Raw genomic sequence first — 20560 nt, 5'->3', positions numbered from 1 at the left:
TCTGGTTTGTGGCAAAAGGAACATTTTATTCTGTTTCATGTTAACCATACAAATAAAAATGCAATACACTCTTCCTCAACATGGTTTTTCTCCAAATTACTATCGAGCTGTAACAACATGGCTTTAAAGGAAATGGAATGGAAAAAATGTTTTGTGAAGGCATGAATCCATTCCAGTCAGTAACTGAAAACTAACCCACCGTGCTTGCAGTTACACCAGAAGTGTAAATTTTAAGTGTTGTTTTTAAATTAAAAGTTTACAATAGAATTCTATTTAAACAGATATCTGATTCTGCTTGTCTCAGACCACTATTCTATTACTACCAGAAGATACTGATACTTTAGTTAGTCTTATTTTTCCAGAACACTGACACTTTAGATGGTAGCTTGCCGCAGGAAATTGTTTCTGAATGTATATAATATATATAAATTGAGCTTTGTTGTTACCCAACGAGAGGTTCTGTGTACTGGGGAAAAAGTTTTTTTGGGGTGGGTGAGTGGGAATAGACTTTCAGGTGAAAATATAACATAAAAACATGTCTCGTATTTATTATCCCAGTGGACTGAATGTTACCACCCTTCCCAGGCCCAGGTTACAAAGTTAGAAAATGGTCAGTTGGTGAAATTCCACTGAGAAAAACACCCTCTGCCAAAATATTGCTAAAACTTCAACTTGATTGAAAAATTGAAACCTGTGTTGATAATGAAATGCCACTGATTAGGCCTGTTATTTGTTAAATGTTTTATGTACCCCTTACCTCCATCGCTTTCCGTCTCTACAAACAGAAATCACTTGTATTTGGCATTGGAAAATGATGTATCCTAGTGGATCACAGTCACAGCTTTTTACACAGCTTCATTCTTACACTGAAATCAAACCTTCGGGACTGGATGACATTTTCGGAAAACGGCAGACAGGTTGGAGAGGGCACGCCACCATATTAGACATTAATTTGAAACATTTAACAGGACGTGTGCAGCACACAGTGATTTTAACATTTGTGTTGTTTTAGTACAGTGGGTGAACAGCATCTTGCAGCGTGGTTTAAAAGTGATCAGTGCCGAGTTGGGAGTGCTGGCTGCCTCCTGTGGTCATCGACTGTAATAGCAGCTTGTCTGAAGGCTAAAGTTCGCACATCAGGAAGATTTCCATCCAATTTGTACAAACCTTCTGCATTGAAAATTACATGAAAACTGATAAAAAGCACTTCTAATTTAAAAGTAATATGCAGGAGACTATCTTAAATGCTTGAATGTTTAAACGGGAGTGACTGGCTGTGGTTTTTTTTGCTGGTCTCCCAGTAATCCTGGATTTCCCGCTCCTTTTCAGTCGGCTGTCCTGCAGTTTTGGCATCTTGCACACAGAACTTCAGTAGTCTGTTGTCAACTTTTAAATCCAAATCTGCAGATCACTTCGGACCAATGCGCGCAGTAATGCCGACCTAAAGCTTCGTGAGACTGAATACATTCATAGCAAAACATGTCACATTCAGGGGCAGGGAGGAGTCCTGCAGCAAACAGAAAACTGCCTCCATACACTGTTCTAAAAAGAGACGAGGAAGTTTCCTGGGACAGAGCCCTCTTGAACTTCAACCAGTCATTCCTTTACAGTTACAGTAATGAATCAGCATGTTCACTAAGTAAAAATTACCTTTGGGATTCAGAATTTGTACAATAACATCAAATTTCAAAAGTTCAAACATCACAACCATCAAGATACAGAACGTCAGAAACGTAAGATTAAAAAAAGTTAGTAAAGCTGAACCACGTGTACTTTTTGTTAGCGTCTGTGTTAATGGAGATTTTTGGTACAGGCAGTGTAGATTTGGATAGACACTAATTGCACACAGAAGGCGACCACCAAAAGGAGGAGATACTCGGGAATGTTACAACTCCACATTTGCAAAAAGATATCATGTTACTTTTTGACGGTCTGTGCTGACATTTATAAAATTCAAATGAAAACATCCCTACTGTACTTTACCAAAGTAATTTTCCAAACTTACAAACAAATTTTAGTTGGTAATGGTAGACTTTCTATGTCCCGTTTGTATGATAGATTTGTCTCCTGCTGTTAACTCTGATTATATATAGGCAGCCAAGTTTTATTTTGTTATTCCAATAATTCTACCCGTCCCACCCCCAATTTGAAACAAGTCGATAGGTTTGCCATTTTGATAAACAGGAGTTTGCCCAAAAGGCATTGCCAACTGGGGCTCCAGAAAAGCAGGATTTTGATAAAGCATAACTAAGGAATTGAACTACAGAGTACATAAGGTCATAATAAGTAACAAAATTCATGATTATTTTATTTTTCATTGTTAATCTCAGTTTTAAGAAAACGTTAATAAAGGGCTTTGGCCATTGTTAACATTCACACTGTGCAGAACAGTAACAGCTGTCAGCAGGCACAATGTTACCTCACTGCTTCAACATTATCACACAGGCAAGTGCAGACTAGGTTTAAGTCGGTCCAGTCACCAACAGAGACTTTCCACACAGTAACTGAGGTCAATCCTTAAATTGTTTTTTTTTGTATAGAACACAGCAATCCATTTGGCTGGGGCTATGTGTAAGTTCATGTCGCTGTAACACATTGGTGCTACTGGTAAAACATCCTTTATCCTATTGTTACCAAGCTTGAAAATGAAATGATCCAAGGTCAGCCCTGAGAAATAATTTGTTTTCTAGCCAGATTTTGAGCTGATCTCTTAAAACTAGTACTAATTTCTAGTCAGACACTAAGACTAACACGTCAACAGAAAACAACAAGTCAGTCTGCATTAGTTTATTAGACCTGCATGCCCTAACACAATCACGTGGTCAGTGTAGGGTTCAATGTCAGTTTCTGCAGTCACGTCAACCTATATTAAAACACGGCTAAACAGCTGCTCATTTAGAAGCAGGAACTTTGAAAAGCAGTAATAGGTGGGTTTTATTTTCATGCATCAGACTTGAAATAACCTTTTCCTAATACAACTGACCTGTGAGGCTGAACTGCATTGCAACACAGAGAATGAAGGGAACAGATAGTTAAAACTCACAGATGTATGTGGTGACTAAAGGATGGGAATGTCTAATTGTGTATTGCTGAGAGGTAGTGTGTAAGCACTGTAACCTAAACAGGAAGCATTCCTCTATTGGTTTCAAAAGGGTTTTACAGTGAGGTAATTGGCTGCACTCAATTGTGTGAAAAATGTATAAATACCTTTTCTTGTCATACTATATTTACATACAGGTGGCAGGGAGCTTCTACCCGAGAAAGTATCCTAAAGACCCTTCTAATGATAGCAAGTTGGAATCACGTTCTCATCCAATGGGCCTAGTGAAGTGAAAAGTAATGGGCAGTAGACGACCACTGACAACTCATCAGTTGGAGGTATCTGAGTTGACACTGCCTGGTCCTCCAGTGGGTGAAGTCACAGAAGATGGGGTAGCAGCATCCTGCCAGCTGCCATTAACCTGAGAGAAAAAGAATAAGAGTCAGTATCTATCCCTTTTGGCTTTGCTCTTCACATCTACATTGTGCTAGCAATGACTGCTTCTTCAAAGTAGTGCTCAACATGGGCTCAGCTCATTAACTGCTTTGAAAGAAGCCTGTCCCCTCCAGCAGGTTAAACCCCAGCCAGCCACATTACAGTCAAAACACAAAGATGCTCATCATCAGGACAACTTTCAAGAGAAATCAGAAAGCTGATGATTCCTTCTCCAATGCCTCTGGTAAAAATTACATCAAAAAGTCCTATGGCATCACAGTAATGACAAACTGTAAGTAAAGACAAGACTCTCGAGTATTTCTTCATAATAGTGACCTGAACTATTGGAAAGAAACAAAAAGTCACAAATCTGTTGGAATTAACTCACACTCTATAAGAAATTCATTCAGCCAATGTACAGTCTTACAGGTAGTCAGGATTACAGACGAGGAGTGCTGGCTGTCTTGAGGTGAATTAGGGTGGATAAATCCCCAAGGTATCCCTTGGGTCTTGTAGGAGGCTAGTTCAGGAATTGCAGAATCCTTGGGAGAGATATTTAAAACAGCCGTGGTTGAGGTGGTAGAAGACTGGAGGATACCTTATTCAAGAAAGACTAAGAATAAGTTGGGAAATTAGAGACCACTGAACCTAATGTCAATCATGGCTGTTGATTACATGAACTTTAGAGAGCCTTTGACAAAGTTCCACGTGACAGGCTGGTCCAGAGGTTTAAATCAGTAGCCACTGAGGGATTATAGATGATTGCTTCCTTGACTTGGAGACCTGAGAATAGAGGCGTGCCACAGGGATCAGTGCTGGGTCATTGTTGTTTATCATAAATATTAATGATTTAGATGATAATGTGTTGAAATGGATCAGCAAATTTGTGGATGACGCCAAAATTGGAATGTAGTTGACTATGAAGCAGGCTATGAAAGTTTGTAGCAGGATCTAGAACAGCTGGAAAAATTACAGACAGAATCTAATACAGAGAAATGTGACATGTTACGTTTCAGGAGAATAAAAGTAAGACTTATATAGTGAATGGCAGAGCTTCAAGTGTGTGGTAGAACAAATGGCACTTGGAATATTTAGCCATAATTCCTTGCAAGTGGCACCATAGGTGAAAAGGATTGTTATCCATATTAAAGAGCAGGACGATACAGAGTTTAACTGGAGCATCAAATTAATGCATAACACCAAGATTTGGAGTGTAGTGGACAGCGAGGAAGGTTATCAAAGCTTGCAGAGAAATCTGGACCAGCTGTATAAATGGTCTGTAAAATGGCAGACAAGTGTGAGGTTTTTCATCTTAGGAGGAAAACCTATGGTAAGACTTATGCAGAGAAAGGTTTGGGAACAAGGGAGCCTGGTGGAACACAGTGAACTGGGATAAAAATCCATAATTCCTGAATTGTTATTCCTTACAAGTGTGCACATATTCAAATGTCTGAATTTCATTGTGAGCTTCTTGAGAGCTTGAGAGCTTCTTGTGGGTGAAATACTACTGCAGCAGGAAAGAACAGGCTGTTGCAGTGGTATGTTTCTTCTGGGCCTCATTCTGCAGTGGATTACAGCTTGTGACAGGTGGTACAGTGGCACAGCAGGTAGTGCTGCTGTATCACACCTTTGCTGAACTAGGTTCAATCCAAATCTCTGGTCAGAGCTTGTAAGGTCTTCATGTACAAGCCGGAAGAAACCTAGGAACTGGGCAGTTCTGCTTGGTAGGATAATTGCCCTCAGCACGTTGCTTCTAGCATGTGGATGAATGGTGGAATCCGGGAAAGTTAATGGGAATATAGGGTACCTGGAAGATTAGTGTGAATAGGTGTTTGATGATCAACATGGACAAGTATGGTAGAAGGGCCTGTTTCTCGGTTGTATGAACTTATGGCTTAGGATAGAGGGGAATTTTTTGAGCACTGCCAGGTTCTAGAAGCTTTTGGAATTTGGAAAAGCAGTTAGTACTTTTTTCATGCATTTCTGGGGAATTGTTTTCTTGCCAAATATCATGTCCATTGTGTCTCCTGATGGACAGAATCCATATGGTGACTCTGGAAGGAGCTCTTCAACCATTGGGTGCAAGCAGATGAAGAGGGTCACTACTTCAAGGTGTGGGAGTGAAGGCCTAGCTGCCAATCTCCAGAGATGGACAGTGGGTAGGGACATTTCATACACAGGCTCTAAATTGGAGCGGAATGAGTAGAAGAGAAACAGAGGAGACACAGAGAGAAAGTGAGTGTGATATACAGTGCCTATAAAAAGTAATCACCCCCCCTTGTAAGTTTTCATGTTTTATTGTTTTACAACATTGAATCACAGTGGATCTAATTTTGACAAGGATCAACAGAAAAAAACTTTTGTGTCAAAGTAAAAACATCTCTAAATTAATTACAAATATAAAACACAAAATAATTGTATGAATTACTATTCACCCCCCTTTAATATGACACACCAAATCATCACTGGTGCGGCCAACTGGTTTTAGAAGTCACATTATTAGTTAAATGGAGATCTGTTTTGGAGACCTGTGTGCAGTCAAGGTGTTTCAATTGACTGTAGTAAACACACACCTGTATTCCAACTGCTGGTGAGTCAGTATCCTGACAAAAACTACATCATGAAGATAAAAAAACACTCCAAGCAACTCTACGAAAAGGTTATTGAAAAGCACAAGTCAGGAGATGTATACAAGGAAATTTTCAAGTCACTAAATATAGCTCCGAGTACAGTTAAGTCAATCATAAAGAAATGGGAAGAATATGGCACAGCTGTAAATCTGCCCAAAACAGGCCAGGTCCTCAAAAACTGAGTGACCGTGCAAGATGGGGACTAGTGAGGGAGGCCACCAAGAGACCTACTGGAGGAGCTACAAACTTCAGTGGCTGACAAGGGAGATACTCCACCTACAACAACTGCTGCCCAGGTGCTTCACCAGTCGCAGATTTATGGGAGGATGGGAGAGTGGCAAAGAGAAAACCCACTGATGAAATAAATCTCACATGAAATCTTGTCTAGAGTTTGTCAGAAGGCATGTGGGAGACTGAAGTCCGCTGGAAGAAGGTTCTATAGTCTTATGAAACCAAAATTGAACTTTTAGCCATCAGACCAAATACTACGTTTGGTGTAAACCTAACACTGCACATCATCAAAAACATACTATTCCTGCCATGAAGCAAAGTGGTAGCTACATCATGCTGTGGGGATGCTTTACTGCAGCAGACCCTGGAAGGCTTGTGAAGGTAAAGGGTAAAATGAATGCAGCAAAGTACAGGGAAATTCTGGAGGAAAACCTGATGCAGTCTGCAAGAGAACTGTGACTTGGGAGAAGATTTGTTTTCCACTGAGACAATGACCTCAAGCATAAAGCCAAAGCTTCACAGGAATGACTTAAAAACAACAAAGTTAATGCCCTGGAGCAGCCAAGTCAGAGTCCAGATCTCAATCCAATTGAGAATTTGTGGCTGGACTTGAAAAGTCCACTCATGATCCCCATGCAATCTGACAGAGCTTGAGCAGTTTTGTAAAGAAGAAAGGGGAAAAATTGCCGTGTCCAGATGTGCAAAGCTGACAGAGACCTATCCACACAGACTCCAGGCTGGAATTTCTGCCAAAGGTACATCTACTGAATACTAAATTGAAGGGGGTTAATTATGCATTCAGTTATTTTGTATTTTATATTTGTAATTAATTTTGATCACTTTGTAGAGATGTTTTCACTTTGACGTGAAAGAATCTTTTTCTGTTGGTCAGTGTCAAAAAAACCAAATTAAATCCTCTGTGATTCAATGTTGTAAAACAATAAAACATGGAAATTTCCAAAGGGGGTGAATACATTTATTGGCACTGTAGATGTGAATGATATGAGAAAAAAAGAGAGGAGGGATGGGGATAACAGACATGGTAGACAGGGCTTGGGAGAATAACAGAGTAGGGGACAGAATGTGTCAATGAGAAGAAAGAAAAGTGTGTACAGAGAGAGGAGCTGTGGGAGAGACAGGAAGCGATGGAAGTGAAATAGAGAAAGGTAATTGATCATGAGTATATGTGAGAGGAGGTGAGACAGATGTGGGACAGGCTAGAAGAAAGAGAGAAGGTGCTGGGAAAGAAAGGGCATTGGAGATAAAAGGATAGGAGTATGGAAGGGAGGGAGAGGATTTTGGGGGAGAGAAGGATCGGAGAATTATGGGAGGGGGGTTCACTTCAGTATATAAGATGTTTTAATCTACAGATTTCACTTATGGTCTCAAACATTTCTACGTTCAGACTCTTTATCCTAATTTTGTTCATTGATTCATAGGTTCTAAAAAGTTCAAGAAATCCCATATAATTTTGAAAGTTTTGTACACGAGGGGGCTTAGAAGGAGCTGACATGCTCATTCAGGTCTCATTTTTAAGAATATACTGCTGCTAATCATTAGCCATATTACTTACAAGTTGAATTGGACATTTAACACTAACAGAATGCTCCAGACAAGTTCAACATTATAGGAATCACACTTTCAGTCTAATGGCCGTGATGTCCACAGCATGAAGAGTAAACTAGAGAGTGCTAAGCTGGAGACATCTTGTAATTAGCTGTTGGGCTACAAAGCACAATTAAGTTGATTTAACCTGATGCTGGACAGGCCCAAACTCCAGTCCCATGCTCTTTGTATGAATCCACTTCTAGTGTTTATTATCTCCATAGCTTCATGATTGTCCCATGCTAGTTACAGCTCGTTATTACTGAATGAAACCACCTCTTAAAAGATAGAGCTTATTGGACGCTGCAGGAATTGAAATGCATTTCAGAGACCTAGGAGGGTTTGAAGATTCCATAGACTTTTCCTGGCCAAAACCATGTCCATTGTGCTTACTAATGGATGGAATGCACAGCTCTGGGAGGAGCACTTCAGCTACTGGTACAGGCAGCTGAGGAGAGCCTGCACAGCACTTAACAAAACACACACCAAACTTCCACATCCATATGAGGTCGAGGCCAGTCATCATCAGATTCCATTTGCATGACTAGCCTCGCACAGTGTTTTATTCATCACCCACCACCCACTACCAACAATCTATCACTCCTACCTAACATTCATTTGGTTATTAAGATTCTATTTTCCCTAGAACAAGCCGATGCAATTCTACACATGGAGCATCCTCTCACACTATACAAAAACTACAGCAAACTGTCAGGAAAGCAGAAGATCCCACGAGCTGCACTCTACCATCGCAGCAGGACTTGCATGACTCCAAGAAGTGGACAGGTAAAACATCATGTGGATACTAATCCACCCAGCAAACCAGCTTTTCCAAAAGCTTCCCTCTGGAAAGTGCTATAGGCTATTAAAACAGAAACCACATCATCTTAAAAACTTCTTCCTCCAGGCGGGTAATCTGTTCAACCATTCGAGCTAGCTCATCACCTCTCCCCTACATCCATTACCTCAGCCGCTGCACTGCCCTGTAAACACAAACCCCACTTTTTCATAATGTTGTTTACATTATAAATACATGCTGGCATGTGTATTTATGGACCTTTTATTCCATATTCATACTTTAACCTTTAACTTTATTTTTTATATAATTCTTTATTCTTTATAATTGTGGAATGTTGTTTTTTGTTGCATGTGTGCCAATGCACCACAGCAAATTCCTAATCCAGCTAAATGTTTATGGTAAATAGAATTGACACTTGATTTGCTCATCTTTACACACATTGAACCTCACAAGCACAGCTTTCAGCTAGATGTGGAACCATCATTGAGACACATTATAACTCATTCACTAAGACCTAACTTACTCTATTGCAGAAGATTTATCTTTTGTTTAGTGATACAGTACAGAGCAAGCACTTCCAGCCACACCATCCCAGCAACCTAACAACCCATTAACCCCAACCTAACCATGGGATAATTTACCATGACCAAAGTAACCCACCTGCTATGTATTTGGATCGCGGGAGGAAACTGGACAACCTGGAGAAAACCCACACATTCCACAGAGAGGACTTTCAGCTGGAACTCTAGACCACCCCAAGCTGTAATAGCGTTGAGCTCACTACTATGGTACTGTGGCAATGATATGTAATTGGTGCCGGCTACAGTAAACGGAGCAGGTTTGTTTCCATTGGAACAGAGCACGGACAGTTACTGGTGCAATTACCACTGAGTCCACATCCAAGAGCAGCACACTGAAGATGATGGTGTGCTTCTACATATTCCTCAGATGCTCCTTCCCCTTTATCCTACAACCTCTTTTGAAACAGAAGTTTCAGATGGTTTTTCCAATTCACCATGATATCAGACCGTATCTTTCTTCCTTCAGATAGTCAAAGGTAAAGGTGACAGCACTCCTTCACCTGATCATACACTTGCAGCAAACAGCTGGCAGCATGTGTACTATGGAGGAGAGCAGTTTGGGCTGGATTTTTCTATCCCACCAGGCAGCCTCTTTAGCTGATGGATTTCTCAAGGCCAGAAACATGGGAGTTAAAATCTGAGCCATTACATTCATTGCCATATGTAAATGAATGTCTCCAGAGTGTGGGTTAGTCACTGACCTCTCCATCCCCACCCATTCTTCATCCCTTTCACCCTCCACTTATGTTCATTATAACCAGGAGGGTGGAAGGCAGAATGGGTGTGTGGAAAGCAAGTTGGACCAAAAAATTCACATCCCAAGCTGCTCTAGACCTCTGAAATCTGCTTTGTGAATCTGAGCAGCAACAACAGACTTCTTTTGCTGAAGAACACTAACAAACTAATTGAGCGTAGCAATCCAGTAATTCTGTGATTAGCATTAACACAAACCTAGCTAAAATTTGAACTTCTCCTTTTCTTAATAAGAAAGAGTGAATTTTGGAGACATCGTGAAAAAGGAATGTTTAAAGAGCATTCAACACAAATGGTAACTCATCTCTGAATCTTGCCTTACCACATTGGAGGCACTAAATGGCAGTGGACAAAAATAGGCCAGTCAAGGGTGACTTGTGATTATAGTTAACCACAGACACTGCTATTCATGTTAAAAACATACAGAAATTAAAAAAAAACTCTTCTTTGGCTTCCAGCTGGGTACAGATTATAACTGACACTTCAGGGAGAAGATGGCAGAGTTTGTCATCAAAATGTTGGTAATAATCGATACCTGTACCTGGCTGAAAGCCCGAGAAGAGTTTATTCATCACATACACCAGGAAAACACTGGATCTTATTTCATCCAGGCATCATGTTCAGAAATGAATGGGAACCTTGACTAAAATTAATATGTGTATATTAATTAATATATATATGTAACCATTTAATTCTCCCCACAGACATAAAATATGAGAAGATGATTCTTACATCTATACGCCTTGGGGTGTACATCTGGCTTCCTGTTATATCATCACTGTAGCCGCCTGTCTGGTGTATAACATGACGCAGGGAATCCACCTAAAGGGCAGAACAAGTCAACTTATCAATTTCTCCACCGAATCCACACAGGATGCTTTATCCACTTTCATAATGAATGAATATATGTAAATATAATCTCGTAGTATCTAAATGAACAATGTAAACACATTGTACCCATTCTCTGTTGGAGCACTATTCCCAGGACATCTCATTTCTCAAAATCAATCACGACCTGCAATCAAAATGGTCTGTGTAATAATCTCTTTCCTTGTATTAATATTACTTATGCTAAGGCTATAGACTGTACAGAATAGTTCAGTTGATTGTCATTTGAACTCTGTTATTCTGGGAAGGTTGTTTGAGAACATTGTGTTTGTAGTTAGCAAGCATACGCAGTGTTAAATAGTGCAGTATAGCCTGCACAATGTACAGTATACAGCTCGAGATAGGGAAGATGGTACCACAAGTCAGGTTTCCCCAAAATCAGCTGTCAGAGGTGGTAGATGGAGATACAATTCCAATGTTCAAACAGGTACCTGAATAGGAAATATGTAGAGGGATTCAGGCCTAACGCAGACATATGGGAGGAGCACAGATAAGCATCACGGTTAACATGAATGAGGTGAGCTGAAGGGCTTGTGTCAATGCTGAATGGTTGTATGTTATTTGTAAAGCAATATTGAATACAGAGTGATTGTTACAACACCAGTGCAGCAATAATTTCACATGTCAGTCCTGGGCCACGTAGAACTTGCTTTGTTTGTTCAGTTGGTCATCCTTTCTTAGTCATACACAAGCACAGTGTCTAGTATTGTGGTAAACAGGGCAAGATGAAGATTCGTTTTAAAAATCAATGGTTATGACATGAAATAGAACTTCCAGAAAGAACAAAATATGAAATCTGAACACTGAATTGCAGAGGAGAGCAGTGATTTATTTTTGTTCAAAGAGGATCTCTAAATCCTGTTGTAGAAATATTTTAGAGGAGCTTTGGATTTTCTCATTCAAACCTGTACTAAAAGCTATAAGTGCAAATGCACCAGGCTATCCATTTACAGCAGCATTATTTAGGAAGATCACTGGCATAGAATTATATCTGATTCTTGTGCAAACTTTCCAAGTAAAAATATTTAGTAAATATCAGTTTCACTGTTAATTTGAGCTAAGATATCTTGTATAAACCTGCTTATTATTACACTTACTTTAGATCTCAAATTTTACTTAGAGACATTCTGAAGCATTGACTCTGCTGAAGAGATCAATTGCTTGTGAATTCACCATGTCCATCTGAAATTTCCACCACTGCTATTTGGTGACCTATTTACTCGTGGAATAGAAGTGACAAATATTTAACAATAAGCTAGATAATCACATGAAGAAGCAAATGAGGGAGGGTAGAAGGAAGCAAGAACACTATGCTGATAATGTTGTATGTTTTACATTTTATGAGCAGTATAATGTCTGTGTAGAATAAGCAACCCAAAGTCAATCTAAGGACTAATTTTAATGAAGAGTGAGTAAGCCAATGGTTGATGTACTATAATGTTATGATGTGTATAAATTATTATATTCCTCAAATGAAAGGAATCTTCTAAAGGCTTGCAGTAATAGGCGATGATTATTGCTAATAAAACTGCTGCAGCAATAAGATTTTGTGGAACAAAACAATACCTTTCCCTTTAAGTTCCAGATGAAGTACAATTCTCACTGTTTCCGTGACCTACTTTCATTCAAAGGAAATTTACAGTTATAAGCTACAAATTCTCCAATGCAGTCAGCAATCTAACATGATTGGAAGCTTTCCAAGTGGAATGTGTATATTTGTCAAAATCACATTTTTAACTTTAGAAATTAATATTTTCTTCTAAAACTGTTGAAAATGTTACCAAATTTGCTTTGATACAAGTCTGGCATTTATGAAATCTGCAAAGCAATTGTGTTAACACATAATGTCAAGCTCTTTCATGACATTATTTGCTGCCTATCTCTCTCGTCGCCTCCTTTCCATATGCCTCAATCTTTAAGCTCATTGACACTTTGATTTTTTAGTACTCCTTCACTGACCGCACTGAAACACAACTTTCTCCCAAAGTCTCTTCCTAATATTGTCCGTGGCTCAGCATCTAAACTAGGTTAGATGAAAAGCACATTTTTTTAATGTGTATGCAATATTAAACAAATGGTTTCTGTGTTCTGAAGCAATTGCACCTATATGATAGAAGTCCTGGCCATCAGGAACTTGCTGGTACGATGATGGAGTACACTCCTTTTCACATTTCACGCATGTGACAACTTCATCAATATGTGCAGCATGCTTTATGACTTGACAATAGATCACGTACTTCATTCATAGCTAAAAAAAGGGAGGAAACCATAAAGCAAGTTGGGAATCAGATATTTCTAAAGGATTTCCAATGAGCCTATAATGTTAGTGAATCATTGGCTGCCCTTTTGCAACTGGGCAACATGAGAAAGATTTCATTTGTGTACCACAGTGCAAGGTTCTGTAAGTTGTGTCCCTCAGGTCTCCTCCAGATGGGCTACAGAGCAGCACACACCACTACCCCAACCCAATTCCTGCTCATCTGTCCCTCCATTTTCTTACAGCAGTTTGTGTGGTTTTCATGGGCAGTACTGATTTACCCAAAAGGCAGATAGTGGTAGAGGATGCTCTTCTGATCAGGTTGGTCAAGGAAGTCTTGATGAGGACTTTATAGATTGCATCCGTGACGGCTTTCTTGAGCAGCATGTTAGTGAACCTACAAGGGAAAATGCTATCTTAGATCTAGTCCTGTGCAATGAGACAGGTAAGATTAACAACCTTGTAGTCAGGGATCCTCTTGGAAACAGTGATCATAGTATGATTGAATTTCACATACAGATGAAGAATGAAATAGTTATATCTAAAACTAGTGTTTAATGCTTGAACAAGGGAGACTACAACGGGATGAGGGAGGAGTTGGCTAATGTGGATTGGGAGTACAGGCTATTTGGTAGGACAGCTGAGGAACAGTGGAATACTTTCAAAGAGATTTTTCACAGTGCTCAAGAAAAGTATATTCTAGTCAAAAGTAAGGACAGTAAGTGTGGGGAGAGCCAGCCTTGGATAACTAAGGAAATAAAAGATACTATCAAATTAAAAGCTCATGTGTACAAAGTCACAAAGAGTAGTGGGAGACTGGAGGATAGAGAAAATTTTTAAAAAGCAACAAAGAACAACTAAACAAGAAATAAGGAAAGATAGAACATGAAAGTAAATTAGCACAAAATATAAAAACATATAGCAAAAGTTTTTATAAATATATAAAGAGGAAGAGGGTGGCTAAAGTCAACGCAGGTCCCTTGGAAGACGAGAAGGAGAAATTGATATTGGGTGATAAGGAAACGGCTGAGGCATTGAACGTCTATTTTGTGTCAGTCTTCACTGTGGAGGACACGTCTAGTTGGGAAAATGCTTGAAGCTGTCATTAAGGAAGAAATAGTGAGACATTTAGAAAGGAGTGGTTCAATCGACATACTCAGCATGGATTCAGAAAGGGCAGGTCCTGTTTGACAAACTTACTGGAGTTCTTTGATGACATAATGAGTGCAGTGGATAGAGGGGAACAGGTGGATGTCGTATTTCCAACAAGGATTCGATAAGGTGCCACACAAGAGACTTACAAATAAGATACGGATGCATGGAGTCAGAGGAAGTGTATTGGCTTGGATAGTGGATTGGTTAACCGAAAGAAGGCAGAGAGTTGGTATAAATGGGTGTTTCTCCGGTTGGCAGTCAGTGTTGAGTGGGGTGTCACAGGGGTCGGTGCTGGGCCCGCAGCTGCTTACCATTTACATTGATGATTTGGAAGAGGGGACTGAGTACAGCATAACAAAATTTGCTGATGACACTAAACTGAGTGGAAAAACAAATTGTACAGAGGATGTGGAGAGTTTGCAGAGAGATATAGATAAGTTAAGTGAATGGGCCAAGGTCTGGCAGATGGAATACAATGTTGGTAAATCTGAGATAATCCATTTTGGAAGGAATAATAGAAGAGCAGATTATTATTTAAATGGTGAAAGATTGCAGCATGTTGTTCTGCAGAGGGACTTGGGAGTGCTCGTTCATGAATCACAAAAAGTTGGCTTGTAGGTATAACAGGTTATTAAGAAGACAATCGGAATGTTGGCCTTCATTGTTAGAGGGATTGAATTCATGAGCAGAGAGGCCATACTGCAACTATACAGGGTACTGGTGAGGCCACACCTGAAGTACTGTGTGTAGTTCTGGTCTCTATACTTGAGGAAGGATATACTGGCTTTGGAGGCAGTGCAGAGGAGGGTTACCAGGTTGATTCCAGGGATGAAAGGGTTAATCTGAGAGATTGAGTCATCTGGGACTATATTCTCTGGAATTCAGAAGAATGAGAGAGGATCTTATAGAAACGTACAAAATTTTGAAAGGGATAGATAAGATAGAAGTAGGAAAGTTGTTTCCACTGGTAGGTGAGACTAGAACTAGGGGACATTGCCACAAGATTTAGGGGAGAAGATTTAAGACAGAGATGAGGAGAACCTGTTTTTCTCAGAGAGTGGTGAATCTGTAGAATTCTCTACCCAGGGAAGCAGTTAAGGCTTCTTCTTTAAATATATTTAAGATACAGTTAGATAGAATTTTACATAGTAAGTGAATTAAGGGTTATGGGGAAAAGAAAAGGCAGGTGGATGGAGCTGAGTTTACGGACAGATCAGATATTGAATGCTGGGGCAGGCTCGATGGGCCGGATGGCCTACTCCTGCTCCTATTTCTTATGTTCTTATGTCTGTGACCAATGTTGAATTGCAGGAATTAATGCTGTGATCTTTATTGTTTGCAATTTGTACTATTAACTTTGATGTGAATGTAGGAAAAATGTTCGTAATTTCAATAATTAAAAAAAATTGGTGGTGTTGAGATAAAAATTGGCACAATAGGTTGCAACTAAAACTGGTTTCCTCTAAGAGGACCACAACTTTGTTGCGGTTTGGAGGGTTTTCATGTCTCAATGACCTGGAGAGTTATGTTGGCTGGAGTCAGGGCTTTATGCTTTGGCTCTTGGTAGGGTCCCCCATGCCAAACAGGTCAAAGGGTGGAGGCCAGATTAAGAGTGGTCTACTGGTCCTCCAGGTTCAAGTATTCCGCTTAGGGCCAGCAACCCTGACAAGTAAAATAAAACTGTTACAGAAACAGCAATGAAGGAAGGATCCTTCTACATCTGAGTGTGATGGTGTTCCTGTGTCTGCTCTGGGGCTTACATGGCTGACAGTAGTGAAAACCGAGGGGAAGCTACTGCCATGATGAAGGAAGCCCTGAACACTGCCAGAGATGGAGGACCTTTATTGCTGCTCCAAAACGTCAATTACGTAACAAGCAAGTAAGTAAACAGTACTGGTTAGATTACACATGGAACACTTTGTATAATTCTGGTCACCACCCTGCAGGATGGAGAGTGCAGAAGAGATTCACCGGGGACGGCTTCAGTTAAGAGAGTGCCATACTGTTGTACAGCCCAGGAACAAACCTGTTGGCTCACCATTTTCATGCCAACCTTCTTACCTACATTAGGACCATATTATTGTATGCTTGCTACTTAAATGTCTGTCTAAATGTCTCTTAAGTGAGCTAAGTGATCTAAGACTTCTGACAGTGTATTCTGGATATCAACACTCTCTGTAAAAAAAACTTCCAGCTCAGATCCCCTCTGAATCTCTTCCATCTTGCCTTTAATCTATTTGCTTTTGTTTTCATAATTTTGACTATCTGCCCTTATCCATGCCTTTCATAACCTTGAATACTTCTATCAGGTCACCCATCAGTTTTCTTTGATCCAGGCCGAATCTGCCCGATCTCTCCCCTAATTGAAGTCCCCCCATTCCAGGCAACACCTCAGTTAATTTCCTCTGTACTCCCTCCTGCACTACTAACTCCTTGCTACAGTGTGGTGACCAGAATTCCCTGTGGTACACCATCGGTTAGAGATTTCCAGTCAGAAAACAAACTTCCACTATGCCTCCTATTACCAAGCCAATTTTGGATATGATTTCCCAGCTCTCCTTGCATCCCATGTGCCAACCTACCAAGGGCGACCTCATCAACTTAGATAATATCTACTGCCCTGTCTTCATGATTCTTCATTACCTCCTCAAAAAATTCAGACAGGGATCCCTCCACACCTCCCCCCCAACAACACCACACTAACTATACCCATCAGTCACTGTCTTTCCACTTGAACAGAAATTCTGTCTCTTAGAATTTTCAACAGCCCACCAATCTGTAGTTATCTGGCTTAGCATTTCTTCAGTAAAGGAACAGCATTAGCATTCCCTAGTTTTCTGATACCTCACCTATAAAGATGCCCCAGCAATCTCTCCTTTGTTTCTCATCACATTCTAAGATAGATCATATTATCAAGATATACACATTCCAAGACATCTGACACCTTCTCAATACTTACTTAGTCCTAACAATCAACGTGTCCCTCCCTGAACTCATTATTTTTAATGTACTCCTCCTTGGTGAATATAGATCCATCTATTTATTTAAGACCTCAGCAATACCCCATGGCCCCACAGAAGTAGTTAACCCTTTGGCCTTTTCAATTTCTCCATATACTCTCTTGCTCCTGATATACTCAATAGAAATATATAGGATTGCCCTTAATTTTACTGGTTAAGCATATTTTATGGCCTTTTTTTGTGCTCCTAATTTCTGTTGATAATACTCTCTACATCCTCTATATTTTCCTCAAGGGATTGAGGATCCAAGTTGCCCAGACCAATCAAATGCTACCTTTTTTTTTACCTGATCAAACCTTAAATAATCTTTGTCATCCAAGGTGCCATCATTTTGCTATCTTTCCTTTCACCCTTGCTGGAAGATGCTGTCGCTCAAGCCTTGCTAACCCTTTTTAAAAGTTTGTTACTTGTCAGATTTTATTTTACCTGCAAGGATCTACTCCCAATCTAACTTCAGCCAGTCCGCTCTTACTCTGCTACAATTATTTTCCAAGTATTTTTCCTGGAGTGTAGGAAGCTGAGAGGTGACCTGACAAAGATAAATAAAAGGATAAGAGGCAGGGATAGGTAGATAGTCAGAATCTTTTTTCCTGTGATATAGGTATCAAAAAACAAGAAGTAAGTAGAAGGGATTTTAAAGGGGACTTGAGAGTAAGTTCACTTAATACTGAGAGTGGAACACACTGCCAGAGGAGCTGGTGGTATCAGATTCAATCACTATGCTTAAGAGACAGTTAAACACACACTTGAATAAACAAGGATAGACCTAATGTGAGATTACTATGGATGGGTAAAAAGATCTATCATGGAGAGACAAAAGACCTGTTTCTGTGCTTTTTAATTCCATAACATCCTAGCACACTAAATAAGATGGCAAATGTGATGTCAGCTTGCATGTCAAGTTCAACTACCTATAAATGGGGGAGAAAAACAAAAGCAATTTCTTAATGTAGGCATTTCTCAATTTCTTTGCTGACTCCAATTTGTCATTAGGAAAACAGCATTATTTAATACTTCAAGAATGGGTGAAATCCAATTTCTAAGCTTTTGCTTGGTATGGAGCATTTTGGAACATCTTATTATGTTAAAGATTGTATATTAATGTCAATTGTTGTCTGTGCAAATGAAAGATCGAATGTGTGTACATGTACATCTATTGCTCCCGGTGGTGTTCATCTGTGATATTTTCCAGTTCCCTGTTAGGGTCTACACTGGAAATAACCATCTATTCTCTCCACCGATGTTGACAGAGCAGCATTTCCTGGTTTCTGTAATGGTAGGCAAGCACAGGAGAGTCTGCCTCACCTTGATGCATGCTCTGCTTTACAAGACTTAGTTCCAAGTAGCCATTCTATAACCAATGTCATTATAAAATCATGGGTTGATAGAAAAAGTAACCTGATATTTTCACACTTTGGTTTTCACATGATGTGGAGTCAGGGATGGGGAGAAGATAATGTGGGTGCAAGACAGCTTAAGCACACTGCCACTGTGATGAAGGATGATATGCTACAAAATTAAATAGATAAAGTCAGTAAGGTGAACAAGAGCAATAAGGGATGACCGTCAGGTTGTTATGTGTGCCTACAGGGGGAAAAGAAGAGAAACTGCGTTGGTAAGTTTGACACATCAGAAACTAGAAGGTATCAGGTAGTAATAGGAGAGCATTTCAATTATTCAAAAATTACCTGGGAAATAACAAAGTAAGGAACACAGAAGGAACAGTGTTCCTGAAACATAGTTAAAGAGAGCTAGCGAGCCCAGCAACAGGTGTGGACAGTGTTTTAGGAATGGACTGGGTGAGAAGACAGAATGGCAGTAGGACAGCATGGAAGCACCAATGATACTTCAGATGGATCTATCAGCTAAGTAAAACATCAGATCTGGACCACAGATAAATTAATTTTACAGATTAAGTCCAGTGTTCCAAATAGAGATCAAAATTCTGCTTGAGAGTGCAGGTGTATCTGTCATCAAAGAAGGGCTGTGAAAAAATGTGAAGTAATAGAGGTGATAAATATAAAAAGAATGAGACAAGATAAGGATTCCAGCTTACTAGAGGTAAATAAATCAGAAGATATGGATAAACTAAATCCTTGGCCTTTAAAGGGGGCAACCATATAGAAAAGTACAGCACAGAAACAGGCCCTTTGGCCCATCTAGTCCACTCCAAACCATTTAAGCTGCCCAGTCCCATCAACCTGCACCGGACCATTGCTCTCCATACCTCTGACATTCATGTACCAATCCAAACTTCTCTTAAGTGTTGAAATTGAGCTTACATGCACTATTTGTGTTAGCAGCTTGTTCCACACCTCCACGACTCCAAGTGAAGAAGTTTCTCCTCATACCTTAAACATTTCACCTTTCACCCTTCACCCATGATCCCTAATTGTAGCTCCATCCCATCTCAGTGGCAAAAAAATCTGTTTGCATTTCCCTTATTTATACCCCTGATAATTTTGTATACCTCTATCAAATTTCCTCTCAATTTTCTATGTCCAAGGAATAAAGTCCTAACCTACTCAACCTTTCCATATAACTCAGGTCCTCCAGTCCCCATATTTTATCTGTGCTCTTTCAACCTTATTTACATCTTTCCTCTAGGTAGGTGACCAAAACTACACACAACACTCCAAGTTAGGCCTCACCAATGTCTTATACAACTTCGATATAACATCCCATCTCTTGTACTCAACATCTTGATGTATGAAGGCTGATGTGATGAAGGGTTTTGGACCGAAATATTGATTGTTTACTCTTTTCCATATATGTTGCCTGGCTTGCTGAGCTCCTCCAAAATTTTGCGTGTACTACTGTCTAAGATCCACCCTGGTTGGTCCTACCGAAGAAAAACACCTCACGCTTGCCTGAATTAAATTCCATCTGCCATTTTTCCAACTGGTCCAAATCTCACTGCAAGCTCTGACAGTCTTCCTCGCTGTCCAATACACCCCCAATCTTTGTGTCATCTGCAAACTTGCTGATCCAAATATTGAGTAGGCTCTGGCTATAATTCTCTTTAAAGGGGTTCCAGAGGTAAAGAAGATTGGAAGTAAGGCAGCTTTATTTTAAAGAAAGAGAAAGACTGAGTAACCACATACCATTTATCTTAACATTAATGGTTATTGTAAGTTAATTTAAACATGTTCGTGGACTAACATAA

At 39.8% G+C, this 20560-nt stretch overlaps 1 protein-coding gene across 4 annotated transcripts in view; it reads right to left on the bottom strand.

Annotated features, from left to right (window-relative positions):
• Positions 1–20560, bottom strand: part of pbx4 (pre-B-cell leukemia transcription factor 4) — a 418773-nt gene continuing 398213 nt past the window's right edge. For all 4 annotated transcript variants that reach the window (XM_059992097.1, XM_059992099.1, XM_059992100.1 and 1 more), the window contains 2 exons: positions 10807–10896; positions 1–3461 (listed from right to left, as the gene is read on the bottom strand). In XM_059992097.1, coding sequence (XP_059848080.1) covers positions 3369–3461; positions 10807–10896 — 183 coding nt within the window. In that variant the 3' untranslated portion in view covers positions 1–3368. The remainder of the gene's footprint in view (positions 3462–10806; positions 10897–20560) is intronic.

This window comes from Hypanus sabinus, chromosome 16 (assembly GCF_030144855.1).
Source record: "Hypanus sabinus isolate sHypSab1 chromosome 16, sHypSab1.hap1, whole genome shotgun sequence".
NCBI lineage: Eukaryota > Metazoa > Chordata > Chondrichthyes > Myliobatiformes > Dasyatidae > Hypanus > Hypanus sabinus.
Note: the sequence above shows the minus strand (reverse complement) of the source record. Positions and strands in the feature narration are given on the sequence as shown.